The 12465-nt window shown below is 40.3% G+C and overlaps 2 protein-coding genes across 2 annotated transcripts in view; one reads left to right on the top strand and one right to left on the bottom strand.

Annotated features, from left to right (window-relative positions):
* The window catches only part of xrcc1 (X-ray repair complementing defective repair in Chinese hamster cells 1), a 74560-nt gene that overhangs the window by 29852 nt on the left and 32243 nt on the right, over positions 1-12465 (top strand). The window lies entirely within an intron of this gene.
* LOC127526132 (uncharacterized) lies at positions 6839-10242 on the bottom strand. Its single transcript, XM_051920519.1, has 2 exons — positions 9869-10242; positions 6839-8583 (listed from the first exon to the last, which is right to left on the bottom strand). Exons 1-2 carry the CDS (start codon positions 9895-9897, stop codon positions 7386-7388), a joined length of 1227 nt encoding a protein of 408 aa, XP_051776479.1. The 5' UTR covers positions 9898-10242; the 3' UTR covers positions 6839-7385.

The following is a 12465-nucleotide window of genomic DNA, read 5'->3' as shown; positions in this document are numbered from 1 at the left end:
TTTATCGTAAGAGCATCCCTTATCTACGATGGAACGTTCGATCAGAAGAAAATATGAAGTTGGTTTTAAGTTAAAAGTCGTTGAAGTGGTGAAAGAAATCATTAACTGCGCTGGTGTAACAAAATTTGACATGTCTGAGAAACTGATGTGAGACTGGAGGAAACAAGAAGATGTAAGAAAAAATGAATAAAATGTAAATGTTGCTTTTTTGAATAGGCGTATAATTCGGGGTCTGATTTTATGATTGATTTTTCAGGTTTCTAACCCGAGCTTGTACGTGAGTATATACGGTATGTCTAACTTGTCTTTTACATCATGTGATAAGTCTGCCCAGTACCTGGTGCTCGTAGGTCAGTAATCACCTAGGGCTGCTTCAGAGAAGTGGAATCAGTTTAGTTAAACCCAAGGACTTTGGGAGGTTTCATACATTAGGTTGATGATGTACACAATTACTCGAGTCTTTCAGTGAGCAGCTGATATTGAAAATTGCATACTGAACCATTTAGCTTTTGTTTGCTTAGTAAAATTGATTACAAATGAGATTCTGTTTCACAAACCTTTTTATTATTTTTCTCCTTTTTCATCTTTCTCGTTATTCATTATTTCAAAGCAAGGACTTTGTTTTCAAAAACCATTTTTCTGTTTTTCTTTTTTTCAAGTGCATTTTCTCTTTTTCTATGTGTTGCTTGCACATTCATTTGCAGGCCTGTCTTATTTAAATGATGAACGCTTGTTGACATTATATTCTTTTCTGAAACATGAATTGGATCTGCAAGAGAGAGTAAGTGCTCCTTGGTTTTTGCCATAAATGGATGTAATTACTCATTCCTTATTTAAAATCTCCATTTCGTATGGGTAATTAAAGAACAAGAGCTGTTTGAAGTAGAGGGAGGTAGGCAGGCTGTGTAATGTGAGTTGAGCACAATTCATAAATATGAAAGAGAAGGAAACGACCAACATGGCATATATGAAGTCTATAGTGATGTACTCTGTATCTCCTAAATGATGATTCATAATCTTTGGCCTTATTTTAAATCAGCTTAAAACCATATAGGAAGTACCTTTGTAGTTTTATTTCCACTCCATCCTCTTTTAAATATTAAATTATTGTGGTAGCAAGGGTTCTTTGCTACTTTTCTTAAATATTCTAAAGATGCAAGTTATAGAATGAAATAGATACATGAATACAATGTACTGGGAGACATTTTAACATAATGCCAGCATTTTGTTACATCAGAATAAAAAGTGAGCCTATGTGTCCTCTACGGCTTTTCGTCCTAACACCTATCACAATAAATTTTGTATTACAATTTTTTTTATCTGTCCATTAGTGTATGGAACCCAAAAAGGAGAAGTATGGGCAAAAAAAGTGTTTCAGCTTCTTCTTTCAGCTGCTCCCGTTAGGGCTTTCCACAGCGGATCATCTTTTTCCATATCTTTCTGTCCTCAGCATCTTGTTCTGTTACACCCATCACTTGCATGTCCTCTCTCACCACATTCATAAACCTTCGCTTAGGTCTTCCTCTTTTTCTCTTCCCTGGCAGCTCTATCCTTAGCACCCTTCTCTCATTATACTCAGCATCTCTCCTCTGCACATGTCCAAACCAACGAAATCTCGCCTCTCTGAACTTGAGCTTACCCTCATCCGGCGCCGCCGTGAGTGGCAGCCTTTTCAGCAGCTCCGTGTATCAGTATGCTGCTGCTGAAGAATGTGAATTTCCCATCGGGATTAATAAAGTATCTATCTATCTATCTATCTATCTATCTATCTATCTATCTATCTATCTATCTATCTATCTATCTATCTATCTATCTATCTATCTATCTATCTATCTATCTATCTATCTATCTATCTATCTATCTATCTATCTATCTATCTATCTATCTATCTATCTATCTATCTATCTATCTATCTATCTATCTATCTCATTTCTAATCCTGTCCATCCTCATCACACCCAATGCAAATCTTAACATCTTTAACTCTGCTACCTCTGTCTACTGTGCCACCGTCTCCAACCCATATTACATAGCTGGTCTCACTACCGTCCTGTAGACCTTCCCTTTCACTCTTGCTGATACCTGTCTGTCACAGATTACTCCCGTCACTCTTCTCCACCCATTCCACCCTGCCTGCACTCTTTTTCACTTCTTTTCCACAATCCCCATTACTCTGTACTGTTGATCCCAAGTATTTAAACTCATCCACTTTTGCCAGTTCTACTCCCCTCATCCTCACCATTCCACTGACCTCCCTCTCATTCACACACATGTATTCTGTCTTGTTCCTACTGACCTTCATCCCTCTCCTCTCTAGAGCATATCTCCACCTCTCCAGGGTTTCCTCAACCTGCTCCCTACTATCGCTACAGATTACAATGTCATCAGCAAACATCATAGTCCACGGGGACTCCTGTCTAATCTCGTCTGAGGTTAGAGGTTTCAATTTAAAGTTTAGGTTAGCAAAAATCTAAAAAAAGGAAATATCAGAATATTGCGAATGGGCCACCTCCAGGGAACATTACTGTTTTTGCTATATGGCATAATTACTGTTCTGCAGTAATTAAGTTAATTAAGACTTGCAAGTTGATGCAAATAATTTGCACAGGTGTCCCGACTTCCGTTGATTACTTAAAAACCCTCTGCCTGTCTTTAAGCAGATTGGAACAGACTGTGTTACTACACCCTCTGAAGTACGACTTGGACCAGTATTGCAGTGATAATGACATTGTCACCTCCCACAATAAAGTAGTGCATTCTCCTAAAGAAAAAGAAAAGTGTGCTCTGTCCTTTCTTCTGTAGTTCCACTGTTAACAGGACCAGTCCAGCCTGTCATTCATATAGACCCCCAAGTACTTGTAGCAGTAGCAGTACACTGCCTGTACATTCACATCTTGAATTGTGACAGGGCATAGAGGCTGTTTGATGTGGCGAAAGTGAGTAAGCAGTTCATTTGTTTTGTTGATAAGAAGCAGAGAATTCTCTTTGCACCAAGAAGCAAAGTTCTCCACCTATCTCCTGTCTTCAGTCTCACCCCCCTTATCGATAAATCCCCACCCCATTAATGTACAACGTTGTAGAATCATCAGAAAATTTCTGCAAGTGACATGACCTGGTCATAGTCCAAGGTGTACAGGGTGAAGAGAAAAGTGCACAGGACTGCTCCTTGAGGTGCACAAGTGTTGACGTGGTGTGCCCGACAGGTAGTCCGTTATCTAGGACACCATGGGCTTATCCGCCTGCACAACTCTTAACCCTCTAACAGGGATGGCTGGATGGTACTGAAGACATTGAAAAAAAAAAAAAGATCACAGTGCTGCCAGCTTTGTACATGTGAGGAGCAGATAGGTAATTGCATCTCCCACTCTAGTCTTTGTCTGATAGGAAGACAACTATGGGTGCAACTAGCCTTTCTCAAGAGGTCTCATAGTCCAGAACCTGCCTCTCATCATCTCTTCATGATGTGAAACATACCGGCCACTAGTCTGTAGTCATTAGGTGAAGATTCACCTACTGTACCTTCTTTGGAACTGGAGCCTATCCAGGATGTTTTCTAAGCAGCCACACTTTCTGGAGCCTTAGTGACATCCATCCAGTCCCATGGGTTTTCCTATGTGCAGCCTCCTCAGTTGTCTCCTCACTTGATCGTTAGTTATGTACAGTCTGTACAGCAACAACAACATTTACTTATGTAGCACATTGATGAAGAAAGAGAAAAAATAAATAAGAATTAAAATTAGGGAACACTAATCAACATAGAATAAAAGCAAGGTCCGATGACCAGGGAGGACAGAAAAAAAAAACAAAACTCCGGACGGCTGGAGAAAAAAATTAAATCTGCAGAGGCCACGAGACCACCCAGCCCCCTCTAGGAATTCTACCTAACATAAATGACCTCAATCACTACACATGGTTGGGTTAACTGGGGTTGACTCATCACTGGCCTTACTTGTAGAGGCACTAGGAGTTGTTAATGCAGTATGCGTGGTCTTGGGGGACTGGCTGTTGGAAGAAGGGAAAATCTATTAAAAAGGTTTGGGGAGTTAGCTCTGTCCACGTTCCCCTCTAGCACTCGAGCTATGGTAAGACACAGAGACCAGTGCGCCCTTAACAGCCTCTTACAACTCCTCCTAGGTAGTTGAGATATGAAACCTCCCATGTGTGCTAGATCATCTTCCAGTGAGCCGTACATTTAACACCTACCAATAGAAAGAGGGGCCCAAGGGGCATCCAAACAACATGCCCATACCCCCTTACCTGGCTCCACTTTGTCCAACTGTGCAGTAGTTGTACTTCAGGCTTCTCCTCAATTGTTGATATTCTCATACAAAACCAAATTATTAAATGTTATCATTTTCCGTTCATATGAAGTATGTGTAAACCGAGGTTATTACAATCCCTCCATCCTGTAGATACACGTTATCTAGTTCTTGGTGATGGAGTGGGAACTGATGCAGTCAGTTTGAGGTGCCAATCAGGGCGCTACCTGGCAAACGCCTGCACTTAATCATACGGAGCCATTTCTGATTTTCCATTTACCCTAACATAGATGTCTTGTGGCTGTAGAAGAAGGACCGGAGGACCAGAGTACAGGAGAAGGTAAAAGTTAAATAGAAAAAGAGAGAACAGTCGGGTGAATTTATGTAACAGTTTTTTCAAGAAAATGAGGAAAAAGTATATAAGAATGACAGGATGAATGAAAGCCTTGAAGGATGCTTAACACATGCGAATGGGATTTCACCTCTAATTATTATGTGATTTGATATGCTTTTGATTTTTACTTATGTATTTTTTATATAATGATGAGGGAACATGTTTTCAGGTTCACTTTTTATGTTTCATCTGATATTGCATAAAAGATGTCAACTGCTCCTTCAGTTTTTATAGAATGCCTGGCATAAGTAAAGTACTTCTGGACAGGAAAACTAATTAGAATCTGCAGGTAAAAGACAGTTGCTTGTCATGGCTAATCTCCACAGGAAGCTAAATGGCACAGTTGTGGTTTATCATAAATTAAAAATCTTCCATCACAGATTTAGAAAGTGCATTTCATTTTGGTTGAAGAGTCTTCAGTTGTGTTCCCTTGGAAGCTTGTTCAACTTGTCACTAATAAGATTCCTTTTTCTAAGATAATCTTGAAAGAGCACCACTATGCCCTTGGACCCCTGCTGTGCCCACTGTTTCATTTTTTGTTAGTATGTATAAGAATTCAACTTTCAAAGTTTGCAAGTCTCTGTGTAATCTGTTTTATGCTGTAGTAATGTATTGCCAAGAATCGCTTTCTGTGACATACTTTGTTATATATTACAAAACTACTTTTTCATCTCAACAAAGCATCCGATTTACCTTCCTATTTCTTAGTGTATTTGAAAGCGTCTCAGGATAAATTCCACAAAAAAAAATAAAAATACAAGTTTCATGAGCATGTAATAAAATCAAGGCGAGTGCTCTTTGGAAATCCAACACTGCAGATAGACAGGACTTTCCAAGCTACTTCAGGATGAAGGGTATAAAGTGGCCGAAGCTTTATTATTGTGAAAACCACCTTATGTATGAAATAGAAAACTGATACCCCGTAACCAAAAGTACGGATGCAGAAAGGCCTGGAATTGAAAATGCTGTTGTTAAAAGCATCAGTGATTTTATAGTGCAGTTAACATATTTATTAATTTCTGTCCTCTACACCCCTCATTAGTTTACTGTTGACTCATCAGCAGAAAATTTACTAGTTTGATACATAATGAGAATAACAATGAAAATGGCATATTGCGTTTGCTTTTTCGAAAGAGTTTTTAATATTACCAGAATGCGAGTTATGCGTATTCGTCTTGGTGAGTATTCATTCTCTCAGTAGTCTTGCAGGTTTCCTTTAAAACATTTTAGATCTGTGTACTTCTGATCATATTGCAGGCTAAATTGTAACAGAAATGGGGTTATCATTATGCAGGCCATTTAATTGGATTGTGAATGTACAAAGCCCTCGGGCTTATTAAAAATACAATATTCAGCATGTTAGCAGTTTTCCCCACTTTGGTTAAGCAATTAAACCGACCTTTTACTATTAATGATACATCTGCTACATAGTGTAACAAAAGCAGCCACATTAATTGTACATTAAAGACTTGCTAACCATTCTATATTTCATTTTTCCAGTCTTTTGGTGAAGGTGTAGGACTCAAGGCTACCATATTGTCCCATGAGGATGCCAGATTAATTATACTAAAGTTTGCAGCAAAAGCCCCAAGGGTAGAACTGATTTTCATTTTTGTCCTGTAGACTAAATATTACTTACAGTTCGGCTGGTAATGAGTTTGTAAAGAGACATCACTTTTGAAGAATAGGTTGGTTGTGGCTTATTTTATTTTGGTTGTGTTATGTTTACTCTTCCCACTCTCTTGTGACAGATTATTACTGCTGTTGGTGCAAATATATACTGGTTATTAGCATTACGGATTATTTGGCTAACAATCTTATCCAAGGTGACTTATAAAATTTGAGACAAAATTGGTTACATTTATTTTGTTTTTCCATTTGGAACTGTTTTAGTTTGGGAAAATGGTTCAAAGGTTTTAACAGAAAATAAGCAGGCAAGAATCAGAGAGGAAAGGTCCAATACTTCAATTGTTTACTTGTTCAAATATAATATCAGTTACATACAATATAATAGCAATATACATGCAGATATAGGAATTGTACTATTGACTTACAGTAATATATATATATATATCTATATATATATATATATATATATATATATATATGAATTATACTATTGACTTACAGTAATACAGATATATGAATTATACTATTGACTTACAGTAATATCAAAAGACCCAGAGCCATCATCCTAGACCAGTAGACTGAGGGAGCCCGCGTGTCAGTCTCGTCAGAGGATCAACTCGTGAGCCTGGTCCAATACCGGGCGGTGTGCACGTTCCCCACGGTTGAGCTTCCGAAGAAACTGAGGGCGGAACCTTCCCTTATATACTAATTGAGTGTCCTTACCCAAAATGGCTTACGTGTAAGCAGTGTATACAGAAGTGATCAGTTTCAGCACACACCCTTCCACGGGACGCAGTATTGTTTTTCTTCTACTTGGCCCTCACTGAGATGGTGCCTAGTATCAGAAGACACACAATAACAAGCGTTGCTTGCAATGAAGCCCCTTGAAGTGAAAAACAAGTACATGGCCTTGACTGTATTCCCATAACATTCTGAAACTCTTTATGAGAAGCAAATTTTTGCACATTCTTTCGCTATCATCCCAAACATTCCAATCTTTGTAGCTGGTTTTGCACTGAAGCGACCAACCCCCCCTCTTACTCCTTTATTTCATCCCTTCTCCTGTTACAGAGAAAACCTTTTTTATTACAATCGGTCCCTCACTCAGCGCAAAATCAGCAACCTTGTCTGTCGTGCTCTGTTATTAATTCGTTTTAAAACACAAAACACATAGCAATTGAATATAGTCATTAAAGCAATAATAATAATAAGCAGCACCAAAGGGTGTCCGTGTGCAACAACAGGTAAAATGTGATATCTACACAAGGTTATCATAGTGGTAACATTATATTGAAACCAATACCCATTACATATTGTATCATTACACCTAGTATATTCAGGTTTAATCATTAACCATAAGCTACTGCTAATGTTCCATATATCTTGCCATGTTTGCATATTATTAGTCCTTAAAGCCATTTGCATGTTATTTTTCTGTATCTGTGCTTGTAATATGTTAAAAGTGCATACAGTCCAGTTCATGAAAGTTGAGACATTTAGCCATCGAGTGTCATTGCTAGCCATGATTATCCAATCTGAAGCGTGTTGTTCCCAGTTTACTGTTTGCTGATGAGAGACCATGGACTGAGGTAACCACCTAGCCATTTGGTCTGCCACTTTGTGAGTATGTCGTCCCACATTCTCAAGCTTGTTTGCAGTTATTTCATTATCTACGGTGTTTAAAGTTCCTAGGGTGGTGCCAACCCCTCCTAAGAAAGTGTCATACCATGCCCGTTTAGCACGCTTACACTGTGGCAACAGTGGAAACGTCACTTGCCATGTAACCTTAGTCCTTTTTGCTGTCATAGAAACAAGTTTACATGTGTCAATTATTGGTTCTACATGTGACTGTCTCGTTATGGGGGTTCTGGCCCACACGGCTATAGCAAGCATTGGTATAGTCCTGTTAATAATATCGGTTGCATTAATCCAGCCAATGGGCCCAGTCTTATTAGAGGTGTATTCGCCTGATGTTGCATTGACCTCGCACTGTACCTTGAAGCCGTTCCAGGGCCCCGTACACCAAGTTACTTTCGACGTCCAGGTAATATTTAAGTTTTCAGAGCACTCAATCAGATACTTCTGTGGTTTTACCCCCGACACCTTCAAGTTCGAGGAGTAGATGGTGCACCCGTCACCAGTCGTAATGGTGAGGACATTGCAAGACTGATTCTCCGGACACGTCGTGTTCTCCTGCCGTCTAGATTTAGTGGAAGTGTTCCACCACCATCGGACCTGAGTCGTCTCCGTTGCCTCGCCTCCTAATGTGGTGGCTCCTACTTCATTCAGAACACCCCCAATTCTGTAAAACAAGAACACAGCATGTTGCACCCACTCCTCTCCTCCTCCTGAAACAGAATTTATGATTACGATACTACCTATTTACATTGTGTTAATTCTAAAAAAAAAAAAAAAAAAAAATTTAACTTACACTTTAGCTTTACCCTTAACAATTTCGTGCTGCATGTTCTAATTCTTCAACGGGATATAAAGTCCTTCCTTTATTTTTCCCTTTTTCTTTGCCCTTGGCTTTCTTTCCTCCTTTCTTGTGTTTACTCTTGCGCCGGTTTTTTCTCCTTATCTTAACATTACCCTGTGCATCAGTAAAAAGTCTGCGACGCATCACGGGTTTAGCCTGTAGAGGCAGAGGGTTAATTACTGACCCTGCATCGGGTCCGTCATCATCCTCATAATCATCATCCCAAATGTTACCGTCCCATTTTTCAGGATCCCACTCATGGACGTTAACTGCGGCTACAAACGCTTTGATCTTCGCAACATCCGGTCTGCGCTTCTTTTTCGCATTCACCTTGGCTATGCAAAAGGCTGCCTTTTCCGACATCCCCTCGGCTCTCTGTACCCGCGGCAATAATACAGCTACCTGGGATTCGGCCATTGAGGCCCACCCTAACGCATCCGCCAAGTCCATTTGCATTTTCTTAATCTCCCTTTCTTTTTCGTCTATCAGACTGTCCAGACTTCTAACCGCAGTTAGCAAAACCCACCCTCGCGTCTGCAAGCCCATTATGGGTTCCTGTGCAGACACCTGACATTTCTTAAGCGCGGCTAGCACATTCACTGGTGTTGGGGGATCCAAGCTCTGCCAATATTGTGCTAATCCCCCCCCACATCTCAATTCTCTGGCGCAGTCTTCCCATACTGTTTCTTCCCAGCCAGGGAGAGGTAAAGGAGCTGCGCCAGGGTTTTTATCCTTTTTCTTAACATCTCTGATTTCCTTTGCCTCACTTAATAGTTCAATATTTCACCAGATTCCCCAAAATCCTGCCGACTACGCCAAAATGTTTTAGTTTGGGAAAATGGTTCAAAGGTTTTAACAGAAAATAAGCAGGCAAGAATCAGAGAGGAAAGGTCCAATACTTCAATTGTTTACTTGTTCAAATATAATATCAGTTACATACAATATAATAGCAATATACATGCAGATATAGGAATTGTACTATTGACTTACAGTAATATATATATATATATCTATATATATATATATATATATATATATATATATATATATATGAATTATACTATTGACTTACAGTAATACAGATATATGAATTATACTATTGACTTACAGTAATATCAAAAGACCCAGAGCCATCATCCTAGACCAGTAGACTGAGGGAGCCCGCGTGTCAGTCTCGTCAGAGGATCAACTCGTGAGCCTGGTCCAATACCGGGCGGTGTGCACGTTCCCCACGGTTGAGCTTCCGAAGAAACTGAGGGCGGAACCTTCCCTTATATACTAATTGAGTGTCCTTACCCAAAATGGCTTACGTGTAAGCAGTGTATACAGAAGTGATCAGTTTCAGCACACACCCTTCCACGGGACGCAGTATTGTTTTTCTTCTACTTGGCCCTCACTGAGATGGTGCCTAGTATCAGAAGACACACAATAACAAGCGTTGCTTGCAATGAAGCCCCTTGAAGTGAAAAACAAGTACATGGCCTTGACTGTATTCCCATATAACATTCTGAAACTCTTTATGAGAAGCAAATTTTTGCACATTCTTTCGCTATCATCCCAAACATTCCAATCTTTGTAGCTGGTTTTGCACTGAAGCGACCAACCCCCCCTCTTACTCCTTTATTTCATCCCTTCTCCTGTTACAGAGAAAACCTTTTTTATTACAATCGGTCCCTCACTCAGCGCAAAATCAGCAACCTTGTCTGTCGTGCTCTGTTATTAATTCGTTTTAAAACACAAAACACATAGCAATTGATATAGTCATTAAAGCAATAATAATAATAAGCAGCACCAAAGGGTGTCCGTGTGCAACAACAGGTAAAATGTGATATCTACACAAGGTTATCATAGTGGTAACATTATATTGAAACCAATACCCATTACATATTGTATCATTACACCTAGTATATTCAGGTTTAATCATTAACCATAAGCTACTGCTAATGTTCCATATATCTTGCCATGTTTGCATATTATTAGTCCTTAAAGCCATTTGCATGTTATTTTTCTGTATCTGTGCTTGTAATATGTTAAAAGTGCATACAGTCCAGTTCATGAAAGTTGAGACATTTAGCCATCGAGTGTCATTGCTAGCCATGATTATCCAATCTGAAGCGTGTTGTTCCCAGTTTACTGTTTGCTGATGAGAGACCATGGACTGAGGTAACCACCTAGCCATTTGGTCTGCCACTTTGTGAGTATGTCGTCCCACATTCTCAAGCTTGTTTGCAGTTATTTCATTATCTACGGTGTTTAAAGTTCCTAGGGTGGTGCCAACCCCTCCTAAGAAAGTGTCATACCATGCCCGTTTAGCACGCTTACACTGTGGCAACAGTGGAAACGTCACTTGCCATGTAACCTTAGTCCTTTTTTGCTGTCATAGAAACAAGTTTACATGTGTCAATTATTGGTTCTACATGTGACTGTCTCGTTATGGGGGGTTCTGGCCCACACGGCTATAGCAAGCATTGGTATAGTCCTGTTAATAATATCGGTTGCATTAATCCAGCCAATGGGCCCAGTCTTATTAGAGGTGTATTCGCCTGATGTTGCATTGACCTCGCACTGTACCTTGAAGCCGTTCCAGGGCCCCGTACACCAAGTTACTTTCGACGTCCAGGTAATATTTAAGTTTTCAGAGCACTCAATCAGATACTTCTGTGGTTTTACCCCCGACACCTTCAAGTTCGAGGAGTAGATGGTGCACCCGTCACCAGTCGTAATGGTGAGGACATTGCAAGACTGATTCTCCGGACCACGTCGTGTTCTCCTGCCGTCTAGATTTAGTGGAAGTGTTCCACCACCATCGGACCTGAGTCGTCTCCGTTGCCTCGCCTCCTAATGTGGTGGCTCCTACTTCATTCAGAACACCCCCAATTCTGTAAAACAAGAACACAGCATGTTGCACCCACTCCTCTCCTCCTCCTGAAACAGAATTTATGATTACGATACTACCTATTTACATTGTGTTAATTCTAAAAAAAAAAAAAAAAAAAATTTAACTTACACTTTAGCTTTACCCTTAACAATTTCGTGCTGCATGTTCTAATTCTTCAACGGGATATAAAGTCCTTCCTTTATTTTTCCCTTTTTCTTTGCCCTTGGCTTTCTTTCCTCCTTTCTTGTGTTTACTCTTGCGCCGGTTTTTCTCCTTATCTTAACATTACCCTGTGCATCAGTAAAAAGTCTGCGACGCATCACGGGTTTAGCCTGTAGAGGCAGAGGGTTAATTACTGACCCTGCATCGGGTCCGTCATCATCCTCATAATCATCATCCCAAATGTTACCGTCCCATTTTTCAGGATCCCACTCATGGACGTTAACTGCGGCTACAAACGCTTTGATCTTCGCAACATCCGGTCTGCGCTTCTTTTTCGCATTCACCTTGGCTATGCAAAAGGCTGCCTTTTCCGACATCCCCTCGGCTCTCTGTACCCGCGGCAATAATACAGCTACCTGGGATTCGGCCATTGAGGCCCACCCTAACGCATCCGCCAAGTCCATTTGCATTTTTCTTAATCTCCCTTTCTTTTTCGTCTATCAGACTGTCCAGACTTCTAACCGCAGTTAGCAAAACCCACCCTCGCGTCTGCAAGCCCATTATGGGTTCCTGTGCAGACACCTGACATTTCTTAAGCGCGGCTAGCACATTCACTGGTGTTGGGGGATCCAAGCTCTGCCAATATTGTGCTAATCCCCCCCCAC

The sequence above is a fragment of the Erpetoichthys calabaricus genome, chromosome 17 (genome assembly GCF_900747795.2).
Source record: "Erpetoichthys calabaricus chromosome 17, fErpCal1.3, whole genome shotgun sequence".
Lineage (NCBI taxonomy): Eukaryota > Metazoa > Chordata > Cladistia > Polypteriformes > Polypteridae > Erpetoichthys > Erpetoichthys calabaricus.
Note: the sequence above shows the minus strand (reverse complement) of the source record. Positions and strands in the feature narration are given on the sequence as shown.